At 46.3% G+C, this 18309-nt stretch overlaps 12 protein-coding genes and 1 pseudogene across 14 annotated transcripts; all 13 read right to left on the minus strand.

Annotated features, from left to right (window-relative positions):
• Positions 1-349: 349 nt before the first annotated feature.
• Positions 350-2774, minus strand: LOC120418378 (FLYWCH-type zinc finger-containing protein 1-like). The gene is made up of 4 exons (XM_052711479.1): positions 2230-2774; positions 1613-1849; positions 1235-1501; positions 350-1093 (listed from the first exon to the last, which is right to left on the minus strand). The coding sequence occupies exons 1-4, from the start codon at positions 2378-2380 to the stop codon at positions 744-746; spliced, it is 1005 nt and encodes a 334-aa protein (XP_052567439.1). The 5' UTR covers positions 2381-2774; the 3' UTR covers positions 350-743.
• A 956-nt stretch (positions 2775-3730) lies between these two features.
• LOC128093743 (uncharacterized) lies at positions 3731-6169 on the minus strand. The gene is made up of 3 exons (XM_052711465.1): positions 5684-6169; positions 4680-5282; positions 3731-4609 (listed from the first exon to the last, which is right to left on the minus strand). Exon 1 carries the CDS (start codon positions 6142-6144, stop codon positions 5701-5703), a length of 444 nt encoding a protein of 147 aa, XP_052567425.1. The 5' UTR covers positions 6145-6169; the 3' UTR covers positions 3731-4609; positions 4680-5282; positions 5684-5700.
• On the minus strand, positions 4676-5238 carry LOC128093760 (uncharacterized). Its single transcript, XM_052711486.1, has 2 exons — positions 5115-5238; positions 4676-4920 (listed from the first exon to the last, which is right to left on the minus strand). Exons 1-2 carry the CDS (start codon positions 5236-5238, stop codon positions 4676-4678), a joined length of 369 nt encoding a protein of 122 aa, XP_052567446.1.
• Positions 6170-6188: 19 nt separating the features above from the next.
• LOC128093761 (uncharacterized) lies at positions 6189-7341 on the minus strand. Its single transcript, XM_052711487.1, has 3 exons — positions 7095-7341; positions 6699-6956; positions 6189-6523 (listed from the first exon to the last, which is right to left on the minus strand). Exons 1-3 carry the CDS (start codon positions 7339-7341, stop codon positions 6189-6191), a joined length of 840 nt encoding a protein of 279 aa, XP_052567447.1.
• A 161-nt stretch (positions 7342-7502) lies between these two features.
• LOC128093754 (uncharacterized) lies at positions 7503-7793 on the minus strand (the record flags this gene model as incomplete). The annotated part of the gene is made up of 1 exon (XM_052711478.1): positions 7503-7793. A coding segment is annotated over one exon (291 nt), but the record flags the coding sequence as incomplete, so codon positions are not given.
• Positions 7794-7818: 25 nt separating this feature from the next.
• On the minus strand, positions 7819-8384 carry LOC120418380 (uncharacterized). 2 transcript variants are annotated; one of them, XM_039580753.1, is made up of 2 exons: positions 8244-8384; positions 7819-8099 (listed from the first exon to the last, which is right to left on the minus strand). In XM_039580753.1, exon 2 carries the CDS (start codon positions 8056-8058, stop codon positions 7831-7833), a length of 228 nt encoding a protein of 75 aa, XP_039436687.1. In that variant the 5' UTR covers positions 8059-8099; positions 8244-8384; the 3' UTR covers positions 7819-7830. The 2 variants fall into 2 exon arrangements, with proteins under 2 accessions (XP_039436687.1, XP_039436688.1); XM_039580754.1 differs by having other exon boundaries at positions 8163-8298.
• Positions 8385-9001: 617 nt separating this feature from the next.
• On the minus strand, positions 9002-9461 carry LOC128093749 (uncharacterized). The gene is made up of 2 exons (XM_052711471.1): positions 9203-9461; positions 9002-9135 (listed from the first exon to the last, which is right to left on the minus strand). Exons 1-2 carry the CDS (start codon positions 9420-9422, stop codon positions 9032-9034), a joined length of 324 nt encoding a protein of 107 aa, XP_052567431.1. The 5' UTR covers positions 9423-9461; the 3' UTR covers positions 9002-9031.
• A 54-nt stretch (positions 9462-9515) lies between these two features.
• On the minus strand, positions 9516-10038 carry LOC128093746 (uncharacterized). The gene has a single exon (XM_052711468.1). The coding sequence runs from the start codon at positions 10021-10023 to the stop codon at positions 9652-9654; it is 372 nt and encodes a 123-aa protein (XP_052567428.1). The 5' UTR covers positions 10024-10038; the 3' UTR covers positions 9516-9651.
• A 115-nt stretch (positions 10039-10153) lies between these two features.
• LOC128093751 (uncharacterized) lies at positions 10154-10631 on the minus strand. Its single transcript, XM_052711475.1, has 2 exons — positions 10492-10631; positions 10154-10429 (listed from the first exon to the last, which is right to left on the minus strand). The coding sequence occupies exon 2, from the start codon at positions 10407-10409 to the stop codon at positions 10176-10178; it is 234 nt and encodes a 77-aa protein (XP_052567435.1). The 5' UTR covers positions 10410-10429; positions 10492-10631; the 3' UTR covers positions 10154-10175.
• Positions 10620-11427, minus strand: LOC128093750 (uncharacterized). 2 transcript variants are annotated; one of them, XM_052711474.1, is made up of 2 exons: positions 11292-11427; positions 10620-11231 (listed from the first exon to the last, which is right to left on the minus strand). In XM_052711474.1, the coding sequence occupies exon 2, from the start codon at positions 11209-11211 to the stop codon at positions 10963-10965; it is 249 nt and encodes an 82-aa protein (XP_052567434.1). In that variant the 5' UTR covers positions 11212-11231; positions 11292-11427; the 3' UTR covers positions 10620-10962. The 2 variants fall into 2 exon arrangements, with proteins under 2 accessions (XP_052567434.1, XP_052567433.1); XM_052711473.1 differs by lacking the exon at positions 11292-11427 and having other exon boundaries at positions 10620-10863; positions 10919-11213.
• A 316-nt stretch (positions 11428-11743) lies between these two features.
• Positions 11744-13492, minus strand: LOC128092279 (FLYWCH-type zinc finger-containing protein 1-like; the record flags this gene model as incomplete). Its single annotated transcript, XM_052711488.1, has 5 exons — positions 11744-11993; positions 12058-12157; positions 12325-12591; positions 12781-13072; positions 13160-13492. Coding segments are annotated over 5 exons (1212 nt in total), but the record flags the coding sequence as incomplete, so codon positions are not given.
• On the minus strand, positions 12667-14550 carry LOC128093762 (FLYWCH-type zinc finger-containing protein 1). The gene is made up of 2 exons (XM_052711489.1): positions 14373-14550; positions 12667-14150 (listed from the first exon to the last, which is right to left on the minus strand). Exons 1-2 carry the CDS (start codon positions 14548-14550, stop codon positions 13672-13674), a joined length of 657 nt encoding a protein of 218 aa, XP_052567449.1. The 3' UTR covers positions 12667-13671.
• Positions 14200-16229, minus strand: LOC128093755 (uncharacterized; annotated as a pseudogene).
• Positions 16230-18309: the final 2080 nt, after the last annotated feature.

An 18309-nucleotide genomic window follows, 5' to 3' on the forward strand; every position in this document is an offset into this window, starting at 1 on the left:
ATATCCGGCGGATGGTTGTGCTCGTACTCGTTCACCGTTATCTGGCCGGACTTGTAAGTTATGGCCCGGCAGCGGCACTTGAACTTTGAGAACTTGTCGCACGTCCAGTACGTCTTGGTGCTATCGCCCTTGTCGCGCTTGAACGAGTAATGCTTCAGGATCAGCTTGGGCCGGCCGCGGTTACTCGGCGTAAACATGACGTCCTTGCCCTCGTACGGCAGGTGGGTTTTACTGTTGCCACCCTTCTTCTGCTTGCGACTGGCTGAAACGATACGTAGATTGTATTAGATTTTAAAACTCTAATTTGAAGTACTAGTTTTAGCTACAAGAACAACAACACATAAAGGTCTTATTTGTACAACGAGTATATTTCAACTCCACGTTAATGATTGTGCTGGTACTGGTTGATCGTCACGCGTCCCGTTTTGTTGGTCGAAATCGCCCTCGACCGGCAGCCAGCCTTTCTCGTCTGGGTACAGCTCCAGTACGTCACGAGTGAGTTGCCCTTGTCGCGCACGTACGCATAATCCTGGACCAACAGTTTGGGCTTTCCCTTGCTGGTGGCGGTGAACAGAACGTCTTTTTCCTCACACACGGTGTGTCCCGCTGGAACTGAATAGAAATTGAGGTTAGTTTAGTGTATAAAACTGAACTAATCTAGTACTACAAATGGTGTGAACCACGTTTTTCACTCAATTAATATACAATTTTATTGACAATGCTGTATAAAAAAAACACAAAACTCAAAACTTGGTCTCTTTTTTCGGCACGTTAGGTTCGCCCGGGGTTGGTTTCTCGTAGAACTCGTTCACGTCCGCCTGGATCCGGTTAATCTTGGACATGTCGCTGAATTCGTCCATGTGCGAGTGGCTCCGGTGGGTGTACTTGATCGTGTAACTGTTCCGGTGCGTCACCAGCTTGCATTTGCACTTTTTCGACTTGTACGCCGAGCAGGACCAGTACGACCGATGCGCGTCTCCCTTCGTCCGGAAGAACGAGTTGTTCTCGATCACCAGCTTCGGTTTGCCTCGCTGTCCCGGCGTGAAGGTCCACTCGTGAAGATTTAAAACTCCCGAAAGCCGTGCCTTTTTCCCTGTAATTATACGAAACGCTGTGTTAGTTTGAATCTAAAGCAATCTTGCAGTACTAGAATCGCAAAACAAGAGTTTTCAAAAATCAAACAAAACGTTTATTCAAAAAACAACATTTCAAAACCATCGACGCTTGGTTTCACCCGGCTTGTGATTGTGGTTCAGATTCTTGAAATTAACGTCGTAAATGTTGACCACATCCGTTATCAATCGTGCACGGCACCGAAAGGTGACCGCCTTGGAGCAACCCCAGTACAATCTTCCGTTGGACTTCTTGTTCACGATGTACGTGTGGCCTTCGATCAGCAGCTTAGTTTTACCTCGCTGACCAACCACCGAAGAAATTTGAACGTCATGCTGTTCCATATCGAACTCGTGAAACTCGTCCCGCGTAAGGTCGTAGATGATGTCTGAAAATAAGAGCTAATGTTAGTTTATTGAGCATCAAGACTTTTTTCCCAGCACGTCATCAAAGGAAATGTTGAGTCTACTTCAATATTTATTTCAACGTATCGTTACACGAGCATCGTGATTGTGGGTCTGGTTAGTTACTTTGTACACTCGCGTATCGTCGAACACGGTTATCCGGGCCCGGCAACCGTCCTCCTTGGACCGGTCGCACACCCAGTAGCTTCGATTTTTGGTTTGTTTGCTGCGCCGGTACGTGAACCCGTGCAGGTATATCTTCGTCACGACCTTGTCACTGCCCGAGCAGGACCGTTTCACGAACCGCAGCGCCTCCAGTGGGCCCCAGTCGTCTGGAAAGGTAGTACTAGATTAGTTAACCTAAAAAGTTATTCAATCTTGCTTTGTTAGAAACAAATTCCAACTTCAACTTGATTTTTTTAAATTCTTTTGATTACTTCGTACATTTGATGACATTCTAGTACTGCACATAAGAAAATGCCCGATAGTTAACGGTTGTCACGGTTTTTTTTTTCAAGCAAGAATCGTGCATGATTTGCTTCGCAGCTTTTCCTATGAATCTAAAATGAAGTACTAGATTAGTTTATGTTCAAAACAATGATCAAGCGAACACAAATAAAGATACGAAATGTAAATTTAAAGCTTGATTTATTTTAATCCAGAACCACCAAGGCATCGTGATTGTGATTTGGATTGGTCACTCGGAAGACACCCTGCTCATCAAACACAGTAATGCGAGCCCGGCACTTGGTCTGCTTGTACTTATCGCACAGCCAATACGTCACGTTCTTGTTCTGTTTGCTGCGGCAGTACGTGAATCCACGATGGTAGATCTTCGTACAGGGTTTGCTGTTCACCGTCATTGGCACGAACCGGATCGAGTCAATGGAGCCCCAATCTAGAAGAAAACGTAGTACTAGATTAGCCAAAGAAAATAAATAAAAACAAGCACGACAAAACAAACATTCAAGCTACTTTCACTCTTTCTACCGTGTGTTTATTTCTAACGTATCACTACAAAAGCTTCGTGATTGTGGACCGCGTTGGTCACTTTGTACACGCGCTGCTCGTCAAACACGGTGATCCGTGCCCGGCAGTTGTCCTGTTTGGCCCGGTCGCACACCCAGTACGTGGAGTTTTTGCCCTGCTTGCTACGGCAGTACGCGAACCCGCGGTGGTAGATCTTCGTCACGATCTTGCTCTTGTTCGGAATGTGCACGAACCGAATCGAATCGATCGGGCCCCAATCGAACGAATCTGAAAGAGAAGTACTAGATTAGGTCGGGTTCAGTTTTTTACCGTCTCAGATTCTGGACCAAGTCGAAAACTGCAATTTAGTCACACACATTTATTTGAGAACTCTGAAATTTACGACAGAATGAGATCAAACATTAAACTAGTTTTATGGCAACACGCACACTGCAGGACTAGAATAGGCTACGAAATTTTTCACTCAGGTGAGGAAACAGTTTTTCATGGGTATGTTCGGCCACCACAACGCGTAGATTGGGCAGGCCGTAGGTTTCACTGGTGACGATGCGGGCACGACACTTGAGACGATAGTAGAGGGTGCACTTCCATGTTCTAGTACGCTGTCCGGGATAGGGTCGCTCGTTCGGGGTGTAGGTGTTACCGTCATACAGCAGGTGCTTCGTGCCACGTTTCGACAGCACGTAGATGACGCTCCCTGGTGAAAGAAATCGAAGTAAGTAAGGTGTGATGGTAGGTGAAGTACTAGAATGTTATAAATTGGTACGAATAAAACATCATTACAAGTGGTTAAAAATCTTTACTCTTCTTCAATTGTACATATCATCATCGTCATTGTCCTCCAGGAGGTACGTCGATCTCATCAACGGCTTTCGTCTGATTTTTCTTTTTACTGTTTCATCGCACTTTGGGTCGTGAGTGTGGACCGGGCAGGACAACGTGACATACTCCTTGCCACCTTGTTTGATCGTGATCGCTTTGGCCTTGCACTTTTTGTTCCGGTACGCCGAACATCTCCAGTTGATCGTACCTCCAAACTCCCCGTTCCGTATGTAGCTGTACCCTTTGTAGACTAGTTGTGGCCGACCACGCTGGGTAGATCCAAACTGGGCCAGATCAAGGTCCGTCGAAGTCGTGGCCGAACCTGAAACAAACAAGTTAAAAAGGTTAGTAAAAATAATCTTTTCCAGCACAACTTTACAAAAATCTCTTTTCAACGCACATACTGTTCACATTTTTTTTATTTTCATAATTTGGACCTGATTAAAGCTTTACAATTTTTCCAGCTCCTCGCAAACGCCATGCACTCACGGCGTCACCACGCCCTCTCCCAGCTTCCCTTCCGGCACCAATTTCCGCCGCTTCCGCCGGCCGCAGCGACCCTCGACTTCGCGTACGTGCGTGTGCTCCGCGTTGGATACCTTCACGTAGTCGTGCCCGTTGATCGTGCGCGTCAGTGCCCGCGCCTTGCACTTGAGCCGCTGGTAGAACCGACACTTCCAGTTCACCCGCACGCCGCCCTCGTTCGTCTTGTTCTTGCTGAAGTAGTACCCGTCGTACACGAGACACTGCGTGCCGCGCGACGTGAACTCGTAGAAGGCTCGCTCGGTGAAGCCCGTTTTGTCGTCTGGTATGGGGGGTGGGAAAGATTAGTGTTAGTTATGCGCGATAAGTTGGTACTAGAATCGTTAGGTTTTGTTGTAATGAAGCTCGTAGTTTGATTGATTTTGGGTTTTTGTTTTATTTTAATGGTGCAATAGAATTTATTTACTAGAATTTGCAAGACAGTTTTGAAAAATCATGTTTAAAAAACATAATTGTCGTAGTACTAGATTAAAATCAAATCAAACAAAACTGTGATTGGTAAGCTGTTTGCATGTTCGTAATTAAAACAATTCGTACACAGCCAATAATGTCATCATCTAGTATTCTATCTGTAGCCATCGTAACACGTGGTATCAATTAAGGAATGATCAAACTCATTCCATCAAAATCAATAAATTATATGTGAAAATTCTAGTACTGCAGTAACAAAAAGTTACAATTTGTGGTTGATCGTGCAATGTGTCACCCTCTCTCATCACTTTTCTCCATTTTTAGATCTGAAAGTAAAATAATAAAAACCAATTAGTACTTGTTCAACATAAAAAAAACTAGTACTACACTTCCTACCTAATCCCCTCGTACCCGGTGGGCGGGTGCGTATGCTGCCGGCAGGTAATCCGCACAAAGTGGTGCCCGTCGACTTCGCGCGTCACTGCCCGGCCCTTGCAGCGCATCTTCGAGTGCAGTGCGCACTTCCAGTTGGTGGTGGCGGCCTTCTGGCGTTCGCGCACGAACCGGTGGCCGTCGTGCAGCAGCATCTGGAAGCCGCGGCGCGTTGTGCCAAAAACTGCCAGCGTGTACGATTCAGCTGAAATGGGGACGGGGGTGTAGAGTTTGTTAGAGAAAGTTGGTAGAGTATTCTGAAAAGTAGTAGACTAGATTAGATTAAAATATCTGTTTAGTGCAGTACTAGAATGTTGTTTATTCGGTTTCACATCTCCACCCGGTACTCGTCCCGGCCGTGCGTGTGATATGGCTGGGTAATTTTCATCATGTCTGCACCGTTGATGGTCCGGGTAATGGCCCGGGCACGACACTTCATCCGCCGGAACAGCGAGCACTTCCAGTTGCTGCCTTTCGCCGTCTGGCGATCTTTGGTGAAACCATAGCCGTCGTGCAGCAGCATTATGTACCCGCGCTGGGTGAACCCAAACGAGGCCACACAATATTCTGCAAGAGGTAGAACAAATCATCAGTTCAAATGACGCGCTGGACTGAAACAATCTAGTACTACAGTAAGGAGTAAAAATGCTCTAATGTCGTCAATAATTATTTATTTTGGTACACTTCCACACTGCGATTGTGAATGTGGTTCAATGATCGGAGATCGAGTCCTTGTAGTCTTTACGTACTCGAACCCTTCGTAAAGCAGCTATCGTGAGCCCCGTGTCGACAGACTCCGGAATGTGGGTTACTTGGAATACTGTAACTATAAAGGTGGAAAACGGTTAATTCTGGCATTTTTATAGTACTAGAATAACAATAAGTTTCAGAGAAACGCCTCGCATTTGGTTAAACCATTTATATTTCATAAAATTTAATAAAATTAATAAAATTTAATAGAGAGTTACCGTTTGACACTTTTCTACTACTGATTGGAAGATCTACCCGGCCTCAGATTTGTAAGAGCCTGAATCTCCTGATCCGTCGGCACGATAACCTTATCGCTCGGGTAGATCTTTTCCGGACCATGCGAGTGGGCACTGCCGGCGAGCCTGATCGGAAAGTCGTTCGGATTCTTCGAGGTGACACAAGTCGCTCGGCAGCCAAACTTGACATACTTGGAGCACCGCCAGAAGACGTTTTTGTTGCTCTGTCGGTTCTCCACGTACTTGTAGCCCTCGTAGATGAGCATGATGCGACCGCGCTGGGTCTTGGAGAACTGAATCGCCGGCACGGTTTCCATAAACTCGAGTCCCTTTAGGTCCACAATCTGCAAGCCTTTGAGATCTGCAAAATGTAATGATTGGTTAGTAAGATGCCCAAACTGCAGTACTAGAATAAGTTGATTTAAGCTGGATAAAGCGAGCATTCTGATTTAAAAAAGAGTTTTTATTTCAAAATCCCCCCTCCAAACTACGCTAAATGTTCAATTTTCATAGATTTCGTAGTCGATCGCTGCGTGCTCTGTTCCGGCGATATGATGATCTCCGACAGCCGGCTGTAGTCGGCCCGTTTAAACACTCCGGCGTGGTGGTTGTGTGGCGTAGCGTGTTGAATTTCGCCCGAAACCGTGTGTAACCGCCCGTGGCACTTGATTTTGGTGGTGTAGTAGATGCACCGCCAGTACTCTTTCTGCTTGACGGTCTTTTCCTTCACGTAGAAGAATCCATCGCAGGACAGCTGCAGCCGACCCTTCTGACTGCTGCGATAGTTGAGCACTTTGCCGTTGGAGTTTGTCACGGTGTATTCTACAAGAGAGGGTAAAATTGTTAGTTTAAAATCGATGGTTCAAAAATATAACGATTAGTTCTACTACTTCAGCAAAATTAAAAATAAAACTGCCCCTTTCTGGTAATCGTAAAATTTTATTCCCTAAAACTTAAACCCTAAAACGTGATCACTCCCACCTATCTCCCTAATCGCCGAGCACGGAAAACATCTCCTGCGCGATGAAGGACATCTTGTGCCGCTTGAGGGGCGCATGTACGTGTTTTTCCCGGTGGATCACGAACCGTTCCGGGTTTTTGTACTGCAGTATCCGCGCCGGACACTTGAGCTTGCTGGTCGCCATCGACGAGCACCGCCACACAACCCGCTTGTGGTTCTCCGACATGAACAGATACTTGATGCCGTCGATGATGATAGCCGGCCGACCGCGGCTCGATTTGGTGAAGTAGATCTCTGAAAGAAAGGGAGGAAGTCGTTAGTGGTTGATGCAGTACTAGAAGCAGCTCCTCAGTAGAGATTAAAAAATCTAAAATTTTCTTAACACATTTTATTGGTTTCGTTTGTTTTGGTAAACTCGCAACTTTGCAGTACTAGAAGGCAGAGTCTCTTCTTCGATGATATCTACCGAGGGGCGTGGCTGCGTCTGCGCTTCGGCAATTATTTCATGGTTGTGGGAGTACCGCACGTCGTACTCGTTTTCTTCCGCCTCGTCCAGCACAACCTCACACGGGCAGCAGGTGTTGAAGTACTGGAGGCACTTCCAATATCGCTTGTTTCTGAACCGTCTGCAGTGGTAAAACAATGCTCCGTTCACCTTTATGTGTGTAGCGTGCCACATTCCAGACTTTAGTTTTACTGCAAAAAGGAAACAAACTGTTAGAAAAGTGTAGTACTAGAATATTTCAAATACGTAGACTAAACTAAACAAAACAAAAACTTTCAATAAAGAAAAACTATTTTAATAAACTTATTTCACACAATTTTTTTATACGGATTGACCTAGAACGGATCATGGTTGTGGTTCGGATATCGTACGACCAGGTTCTGCTCCCCATTGGTCAAAGTGTACGTCAGCACACGGGCTTTGCACTTGTGCATTCCGGCTCGGGCACACGACCAGTACGTTTTGTTTACGCTCTCCTTGTTCTTGGTGTAGGTAAAGTCTCCAACCTTCAGCTTCCGGCTGCCCCGACATCCGACGATGTACTTCACGTAATCTGGAAAAGATCGTAAAAAGTTGGTTAAACCATGTACAGACAATTCCGAAGCAAGTATTTCTAAAGGAAGCAACTACGCATTTTTTTTCTAAAAAAGATTCACTTTATTCTTAAACAGATTGCGCCAGCTTTTGCTTCAGTCGTTTGAGCGATCCGTACGATCGCGGCGCCGGCACCACCTCGTGGCAGTGAGTATCGTTGAAGATGAAAAAATCACTCCCGTCCGACTTGAGCCGTGCCTTGCACTTGAACACCTGGTGTTGCGAGCAGCGCCAGTACACCATCGTTCCGCGGACCACGTGCTTGTTGAACAGATGGCCACCGTGCCGGACCTGCATTGTGCCACACTTGCTCGACACAAACTGCGGCACGTCTTTGGCTGAAACGGGGAAATAAATGGATTAGAACGTGAATTTTTACGCTGCTACTTCAACTGTAGTACTAGATTGAAAATCGAAAATTTGTTAGAAACATTTATTGTAGAGTTGTACTGTTGTGCTGTGGTCAGAGTGAATTGTAGTACTAGAATGCTCAATCAAAAAAAGTCCCCGAAAGCGTCTCCTCCAGCCGGGTTCGCTCCTCCTCGTTTAGCTGGTCCATATACTCGGCCGGTCGGTTCTTGTAGTAGTCGGACGTGCAGTCGGGATTGTGCTCGGCGATGATCTTAATCTCACCTCCCTTGAGCTCCAAAAATATCACCTGCCCGGGACAGCTGTACTCGATGCAGCTGAAATAACTCCGATAGGCGCGGCCCTGCGTCTTCCGGTAGATCTTGTTGCGCAGCTTGAGCAGCTGCTGCCGCGTGCTGACCGCGATGAAGATCGCTGGAAAGATGAAAACGTTACACTTTTTAAACCAACTAGTTTGAACAAAAATCGCGAAAAGAAAAAAAAATCAAAATGGCATCACAAATCACTTTATTCGCTTTTCCTGAAGTTCTCAAACTTTGGTTCCATCTTCAGCTTGCGCTTCTCGTTGACCCCCATCCCGTACACGAGCCGCTGCATCGGCACGTGGTTGTGGTTGGGATTCTTGACCCGCAACGCTGACCCGTTCATATCGGTCGCGACGGTGGCACGGCACTTGAGCCGTGCCGAGAACGCGCACCGCCAGTAGATGTTCGTCCCGTTGGTGTTGTTCCGGTGGTAGGTGTAATTGTTGTACACCAACTGCCGGCACCGACCGGAGGCTTCAAAGTAGTACTCTGAAATTACACAACATTTTTGAAATTAATTTGAGAATGAGAGAGCAGATCAGAAAAAACACAGAAAACACGCAATATCTAGCAAAAAAACACGCTTTATTCTAGTACTACTTGGAGCTCTGTAGCTGACAAAGTCGGTTTCGGATGTACCCGAGCACTAACGATTCGGAGATCTCCACTTTCTGCTTCTTGAAGACGTTGACAACGTGCACTGAAAAGAGACAAAAACGTCAAATTAGAACAATTGAAGTACTAGATTGGAACTGTAAACTACTCACCGACGAGCGACTGCAGCGTCTTCTTGTCCAGTGGTTCAAGATCGCCGGTGTTGATCGTGCGCGCAACGCATGCATTCAGGAGGGTTTGTCGACCGAACAGGAGTTCGGCTAGCCGGGTCGTGTAAAGGGCCGCCTTGGGTGTGTAGATCCGTATGAGGTCCTTGGTGGAGATGTAAATATCGCTGCCGCTGTGCAGCGGAACCTGCTCTACCGTGGACATCTTCGGAGCTGCTGGCGTCTTCTTCTTGGAGCTGGTCTTTATCCTCGTGGGTGTCTTCGGGATAATATGCACCTTCGAGACTTTTCTGGCCTTGGGCAGATCTGTAAGATAGAAAGTTTTGTTAGTAAAAGGTTGAAACGAAGTACTAGAATTCTAAAACGTAAACTAAATATAAACGCTTGGATGTTTTAAAAACTTTATTTTCATGATATAAAACTAAAAAAAGTGTTCAGTAATCCGGTAGTTCAATCTTTTTCTGGTCCTCAATATTCACGACGTACTCCGCGACTTCCTCGTCCATGACCTTCCCTGCCGAGTCCCCACTGCTGCCGATGGCATCCTCGGCGCTGATGAAGCTCACGGGGGCCACCTTCTTCTTGGTCACGCGCCGTTTCCGCTTGACAATGTCCGAGTGGGTGTGGTACCGGTTCAGCGGCGTAATCACGTTCCCGATCGTGTAGACCCGGGCGCGGCACTTTTGGTTCCACCACTGGTTGCAGCGCCAGATCTTTTTCGGTTCGGCCGTCGGCGTCACCACCAGCTTCTCGAACACGAACGGCTGCCCGAGATACAGGAGCTGCTCCTTGCCGCGCATGGTCATCGTGAAGACGGCGATGCACTCCGAATCCGGCGGGGCTGTTGTGATACAATGGGGTAAGAAAAAAGTGTTGGTTAGAATGATTGCTTGTGACTGTAGTACTAGATTAGCTTAAATGATTCGAGACACTGAGTTAAAATCAACAGTTTATTTCGTCAACTCTTTACGGGATCGTGGTTGTGGCCATGTTTGCCAAGTTTCAGTTCACCGGACGCGGTCTTCTGGACGAGCCTGGCCTGGCACCGGGAGACCACATTCTGGTTGCAGACCCAGTTGATGGACGTCTTGAAGCTGGCTTCTTTGCGGTACACGTAGTTGAAGAATAGCAGATTTTTGCCACCTTTCTGGTTCGGTACCACCTCAAAGGGTCGACTCATCCAGACGCCCATCGTCAAATCGTTGAATGTTTCTGAAATTGAATTATTTTTTTATTAAATATCTAAATATAAAAATATGTTTCAATCTAAATACATGATCAAAGCCGTAACGTTCCAAAAACAACACATTCTCATCGCTTTATTCAATATGTTAACAAGAAGTCTTCCTTCGTTTCGTCGTTGTATCGAATCGGTGGGTGGTTGTGTCCCTTTTTGCCCAACTTGATACCACCCTCCTTATTCGTGACGCACCGAGCGGCGCAAACTCCCGTGTATCCTAACACCAGGGCCGGGTCACTGATAAACCGGGCGGTGTTTGGATTGGCACAGACCCAGTTCACCGTACTGGCGTAGTCGGCCTTCCGCCGGTACACGTAGCCCTCGTAAAGCAGGTTCAGTCCACCCTTTCGATTGTTGATGAGCTCGTAATTTTCACCGTACATGAACCGCGCTGAGCCTCCTGTAACTGGAAAAAAATATGTTGGTTAGTTTCAGCGTATCCACCTTCCTTCTTGTACTACAGTTGAATAAAACGCCACCAGTCATCTTCAAAAACGTTTATTTCTCAACCGGGAGCTTCTCCGCTCCCGTAGACGGCTCCGTGGTTGTGCCGTCGCTTGCCGAACTTGATCATCCGGTTGCCCTGCGTCACGCACCGCGCCGGACAGCGCAGCTTCGAGTTGCTGTTCTTGTTGCACACCCAGTTAACGGTGTTGTTGTACCGGCGCTCAGTCGTAAACAGGTAGCCCCTGTATTTGAGGCTGAACCCGCCGCGGCGATTCTCGATAAACTGCAGCTCCCTTTCGTACCACATGTCCGGATAGATGGGCGTTCCTGAAATGGTCACCAAAATCGTTAATACCTAATCTAGTACTGCAGTTGCACAAAACACACTCAGGAAAAAAGGCAAGTCGCGAGCACTTTTAATCAAATATCACATTTTATTTCCCATCTCTCTTCCCCTCAAAAAGCTTCCCCCGTTCCGTCCACTTCGCCGTGGTTGTGCCAGTTGACGCCGAACCGGATCTTGTTGTCGCCCTCGGTGGACACGCGCGCCTTGCAGCTCGTCTGCGACGAGTTGCTCTTGTTGCACACCCAGTTCATGGTGCGGTTGTGGCGCTTCTTCTGGATGTAGATGAACCCTCGAAAGTGCAAATTCATGGTGCCGCGGCGGTTCATCATGTAGCAGAGGGGAACCGAGTACCACACCTTGGGGAGCGGAGTGCGATTTCCTAGCAGTGGCGGGCAGAACGGAATCGATGTTACTGCAAGAGAGAGTTGGAAAAACTTGTTAAAATCTGTTTTAATCTGCTTCATCCTTAACGCAACGCAGAAAAACAAGAACATCCGCTTTCAACACTCGTTTATTGCACGCCTCATTTCTTTTGCCGCTTCACATAGTCCACCTTGCAGTGGGGCTGCCGCATCCGGAACACCATGTCCTTCTGGCCAGCGGTCTGGGCCCGCACGTTCTCCATCACCGTTCGGCCCCAGCTGATCTTCTCCGTTTCCGGCCCGTGCGAGTGCTCCTCGATTTTGATCGGCTCCGACCCCGGCTTCACGATCAACCGGCTGCGGCACTTGAACTTTGTGCAGCTGTAAAAGAGTGAGTGCAGTGTTAGGCGAAATCTAGTACTGCAGTAATGGGTGTGCGACTCACCGAATGCAGCGCCAGTAGTTGCTGCGATTTTTCCGGTACAGATAGCTGTCCACGACCAGCAGCGGATGCCCACGTTGACTGAAGATAAAGTCCAAACCAGCTGAAACGAAACAAGCATAAGCGGTTGAGCAATCTGGTACTGCATCGCACCTACAAACAAACTGTCGATTAAGATAACAACTTTTGGAAACAAAAACAAATCTTTGGTTTATTGCACAAACGATTTCTCTCACAGATTGCAGTACTAGAGTTTCATCCGGAGCGCACGAAACCGTTCCGGGGGTGGGCCGTGATTGTGTCCGGTCGACTTGACGATCGCACCCGCCACGATCGTGAGCCGACCGGGGCACTTGGCCTCGGTCGCACAGCGCCAGTAAATGCGATTTTTGATGCCTCCGTTGCGCCGGTATCGATAGCCCCGGTAGATGAGGAATGGGTGGCCCCGCTGACTTCGGGTGTACGTTATTTCGTTGAAGTTTTCCGGCGTAATGGGTCGCAACAGATCATCGAAGTTTTTGACCCGCAGCAGAAACTCTGAAACGAAAGGGGTGGAGGTTAATGAGTAGTATAGAAGAGTTCAAACTCATTCTAGTACTTCAAAACACGATGTTTAAAAACTATGCACTTTATTGGCAATTCAAAACATCTAACATAAAATTGTTTCGACCTGCTTCAACAAAGGCGGATCGTGGCTGTGAACGTGATACTTGACGATAATCCCACTGACGGTAGTGACCCGGCCGGGACACTTGGAAAAGGAGGCACACCGCCAGTAGCCCTTGTCCTTGCAGCCACCGTTTCGCCGGAACTTGTACCCCCGGTACACGAGCAGCGGATGACCCCGCCGACTTCGGATGTACTGGACGGCGTCCGGGTTCAGCTGGTCGCCCAGATCGCCGCGATAGAACACGTTCTGATGCGACGGGCTCAACGGAATGGTCGTGCTGATGGTCGTCTTGATGTGGCCTGGGAAGAATGAAGAAGTTGCGGTTAGTTCCAACTCAATTTTGTAGTACTAGAATGAGGAGAGGCTTTGGGTCAGATGAACGTCGTTTTTTTTTTGTACAATTCAAATTTTAAAACTTTATTTTCGCTTCGCTACGAGTCCCTGTTGCTTGTTCTGTACCAGGGTTAGCTTGTACCAGTCGTTGAGATTGATGGCCGCCAGGTTGGTTTGCTCGATAATGGACGAAGATATCCGCCGCTGGTCGTCCGGATGGCAGTGCGAAGTCCGCTTGATGACGGTGTTTCCCTGGCAGATTACGCGACCGTTGCACTTGGAGCTTTTGTACCGGATGCACAGCCAGTACGAGCGGGTCTTCCGGACGCGTTCGCACCGGTAGATAAAGTTCTCCAACGTTAGCAGTGGTGCTCCCCGTTGACTCCGTATAAACTGCCGGTGATTCTCAAAGGTTGAAACTGTAAAATTAATTAAAGGTGTGCATTAGTAAGCGATATCTCTCTTATTACAATGTTCGAGTTTCCAGATGGAAACCCTATTAAAACACGTTTCTTCATATTGCTCGACAACATTAAAACTTTATTGCGGTTCAGGTTCAGAGGTAAAAAAGTTTTAGTCTATTCTAGTACGTTAATGCTTGCATGCTTCCCACGTTACAGCTCAATTGGTTGGCTCCCCAACTTGGCAAATGGAAGCACTTCGATCTTAATCAGCCCAAGATCCAGCGAACTGGTGTCAACCAGCGTCTCGAAGGACTCGCCATGCGACGCAGTAGCGGTCGAGGTCAACGCCTTGGGATACCTGGACGCCATCGGGGCAGTCTCGTCGAGCATCTGGTTGCGTCGGTTGATCTTGTCGATCTTCTCCGTGTGCGGCGGATGGTTGTGCTGGGACCCGGTCAACGCGCTCAGCTTTCCGTCCACGATGACGCAACGCGCTCGGCAACGTTCCTCCTTTATCTTACGCGAGTAATTATGGCACCGCCAGTAGACCTTGTCTCCGCGCGTGCTATGGCAATTGTACAGGTAGTCGTTCAGCACCAGGCAGGACGTCGACCAGGGACTTTTAATGAACTGCAGAGTCTGTGTGGAGCAATCTGGAAAAAGTTGAAAAAAAGCTGTGTTAAATCGTTATCCAACTGTCTTCGAAACATAATCTAGTACTGCAAAAAAACAACTCAATCTCTTTTCGCACCAATATCTCTTTATTCACGGATCATAAACGCTATAGTGTTCGTAAAGCAGCTTCCCTTCTAGCTTGCTGGAACTCTCTACCGGGTGATTGTGATGGCCGTGCACGTTGATAATCTGGTTTTGCCGCGTGGTACACCGGACTGCACATCGGTTCGCTTTACGATTGCTGGAAAACGTGCACCGCCAGTAGGTCGTGTGGGTGGCCGCGACGCGCTTGTTCGAGAAGAACAAGTATCCCTGGTAGATCAGGCACATCCGGCCCCAGCGACTCCGCACAAACAGCAACCGCTGATCGTCGTCTTCTACTTCTTCTTCGATGAGTTCGTCTGCAATGAACATCAAGTTTTGCGTCAACACAAATCCACAATTTGCTATTCTCAACAAGCAAATAACGTAACAGAATAGACTTTTAGTGAAAAATTAACAATTTTATTTCAACGGGTCACTCAGATAATCTATCGGTTCGGCCTCGCTGTGGTCATGGTCACCGCGGACGCGCTTTATCTGGCCGTTTTCCGTTACAATCCGCGACGGACAGCTTTTCTGCTTGGATCGCCGGTGGACACACTCCCAGTAACCGAGCTGGTTACGGCGCCGGTTCAACGTGTACTGGTGACCTTTGTACAGCAGCAACGGTTTGCCCTTGCGGCTGCTCACAAATTGCGTGCTGTTGCAATAGCCATCTAGAAAGAGAGTAGACACGTGGTATCAAGTGGCAAGTCTTCTAAAAAATTACTCAAACTATTACTTAAGTCAAAAAATAAAATCAAAAGCCATAACTTCAATAAAAAAAAATAATTGTTTATTCTATTCCGATTTCACGCTTAATGTATAATGAACTTTCCAGCGTGGAGAATCTCCGTAGCGTCACGTGTCCTGAAGCCTTAGCGGCGGCCACCTTGATCGTGTCCGGATCGTGATTGTGCTGAACTGCAAAAAAAAAGCCAAGCAATCACTAAACCACCTTACAAATCTTCGACTTTGACCATACTATTGGAGTTGGAAATGTACAGCAGATCGCCGATGCTTTTGACCCGGCCGCGGCACTTGTTGGACCGATTGTGGACGCACTCCCAGTAGATGATGTCCTTGTTGCGTCCCGACCGGCGCAGATTCGACCGGTACACGAAATCGTCCTGCACCAGATGAATCGCGCCCTTGCGGCTGGTCAGAAAGGTGTACACCCGGTTCGGCGTCGCAATGCAGAAATCCTCCACCTTGGGCGCCCTTCGGAACACTTTGAACGTCCCCGCTGCAATGGGAAAGTGGAATCGCTGCGTGACCAAAGCTTCAACATTCACGTTACACCAGAAAAAAAGAAGAAAACAACCAAATTTTCATAAAGCTTTTTATTCACACTAGCAGTACTAGAATCACTCGATGACCTCCTCGACCGTGTCCCGCACGACCAACTTGTAATCGGTCCCATCATCTATCACGTCCAACTGTTGCGAAGCCGCTATCGGATCGCGCGAATAAATATCCATATATTCCTCCAAATCTTCCGGGTAGTCGTACAGCGGTTTGTTCCGCATGCGCGACCGGTGGTGGCCATGGTTGTGTAGTCGTTTCGCCCGCACCAGCCGGTTGAACTTGGTCACGCAGATCGCCTTGCAGCGCAACTTCGAAACGTCCACGCAGCGCCACGTCGTGTTGCCGTTCAGTTGCGTCAGCTTCCGGTTGTACAGATAGCCACGGTACACCAGCTGGGCGCTCTTTTTCTGGCTGCGGATGAACTTGATAGTGTCTTGCGACAACAGAGTGTCGATCGGCTTTGGGTGGAGAACGGACGGAGCGTCACTAGTGCTGGGGCCTACGGAAACAAGAGCGGTGTGTATGTAGAAAAGCACACACACACAGGGAACAGATGGTGAAAACGTGTTTGGGAACGCACGTGCAACAAGAGTCAAACGGATGCGGGAGAGAAAGCACGTGGAACAACGCACCACGTGTTCAAGAGAAATGGTATTTCGGATTTTCCAGCGAAAGTATAACAGAGTATTGTTTGGGTTTTTTTTTTATCTTTATTGGTCTCTTTTTCGAAAACAGTTGAATAAGTTCGTTTCAAAAAACAAACTTTTACATAGTTGCGAGGCATTTGGAAACACAAACCTGTTGTTATCTTCATGATATTGAAATCCAGCTGTAAATGTAATTAACTACAAACTACCTACTAAGAATAATTAATTGTTAAAAATAACTGTTGCAGCGTTTGTTTCTCTTTTTTTGGCTAAGAAAACTGTTTTGAAATATGACCATTACAGGCCTTCCATAAAACACGTGGAAACTTACAGGGGTGTCTAGAATTTCCAAAAAAGTGTCCACGTGTTTTATGGATGGTCTCTAAGGATCGTAACTAATTTCAACAGCTTCAAATAAGAAATAATGTTGTAAACTTCTTTCCATTTTTCATGCCAACGAAATTTTATCTTTAAGGTGTTTTGTACAATGTTTACACATCGGGATTAATTTTGGTGACGATTTACTTATTTCTTGCAATGCTATTAAATGTATTAATTCATTAATCAATCATTGTCCTGGCTTTATAAAATTATATATCCTTCCGGAAGTTGCGTTTTTAGGCCACGCCACAAGTGTTTTAGATGAAACATTTCCTCAGTAGCTTCAAGAAGTGTGGTTTAACCAGCACATGCTAATTCGTTTTGGTAAAAATATTCGTTAGTTGATTCCACAGCATTTTTTGAGAGATGATCAAAATCCCTACAAAATGATGGATTCACCTGAATCAATCTAAAAAATACAATTACGCCAAAGGGACCTTCCATAAACCACGTGGACACTTTTTCAAATCTCAGACCCAGTGTCCACGCAGTTTGCCATTTGATTTTAGGCAGGCGACCATCATTCATTTCAATCGATGCCAAAATAGTAGCAAATATGTGCAATAGAATAGTTAAGAGTTCGTTCAAATTATGTCCATGAGTAGGAAGAGGATAGGGGTGAGGGGTCTAGGGTATGTGAAAGCCCGACCATGGTAATTTTAAGAACATTTCCAGAGTTTTTTTTTGAAAAGGACCAATAAACTATTGTCTTTCATATGTTTATAGGACCTAATCAAAAAAAACTCTAGATTTGCTAAAAATGCTGCTTATTAAATTAACTGTGGCTTTTTGATGGAAGTAAACGCAAATATGCTTCCACAAAATTGTATGGTAGCAATTACGAAATCATTTTCATTCTCCCATATTGGAGGGTTAAAATTACCATACCGCTCTCGACATAGTAAAACTGACTGCGTTAATCCACGCACGGAATGTTTTCAGCAAAATTACGTCAGAGAACACGCACCCTACAATATGGTAGCAACTACCATGGTTGGGTTTTCAGTGTAGGAATAGTGCGTTGAAGGGGGGAGGGTCTGACATCCCGAAATTTTTTGGGCATTATATTTAAACAAACCTTAAGCATCCTCCGTAAAATGTGCAAACAAAATACATTTCCCTGATTAGTTTGCAATAGGCCGTGATTGCCATCGCGACCTCCGACAATTTATTTATTTAATTTATTTTTTTCATTGGAAGAGCATAAAAGAACGCGCAGATTAACAATTCAAAGCAATGAATTTGATAATTCAAAAAATTATTCAGAATCGATTGAAAACCGGCTCTGGTTACAAATGGCCCTTAGCTCCTATTGCAAACTAACCCGAGATTTATGTTTAATTCGGAACATTCTGTGCTATTCTGCCATGGTTTGAAAATTTACAGTTTAGGGGTAGGTAGGGGAAATACACCCATTTTAATCACTCCAATTTGTTTGACCAATTCTCATCACTTTTGCAGTTGAGAATTGCTTGCTCACTTTTATTGAGGCTATTTATTAGGTACTTTGGATCAGTCAAAAAGTTTTTTTAAGTGGTCAAATAAACCATATTTTAAGTTTTTGTTTTTTGGGTGTTTTTATATTCCTGACTCAAAGTGGTTTCAAAAATACCCAAAAAGCTAAAACTGGAAATTTGGTTTATTGGACCATTTCAAGAAAAAAAAAAACTCCAGACTATATGAAAGCTGCTGAAAGAGCTGATAGGCCGATAAAAGAAATAGGCTGAGAAATGGTATATTTCCCCTATGTCGTGAG

Source organism: Culex pipiens, unplaced genomic scaffold (genome assembly GCF_016801865.2).
Source record: "Culex pipiens pallens isolate TS unplaced genomic scaffold, TS_CPP_V2 Cpp_Un0029, whole genome shotgun sequence".
NCBI lineage: Eukaryota > Metazoa > Arthropoda > Insecta > Diptera > Culicidae > Culex > Culex pipiens.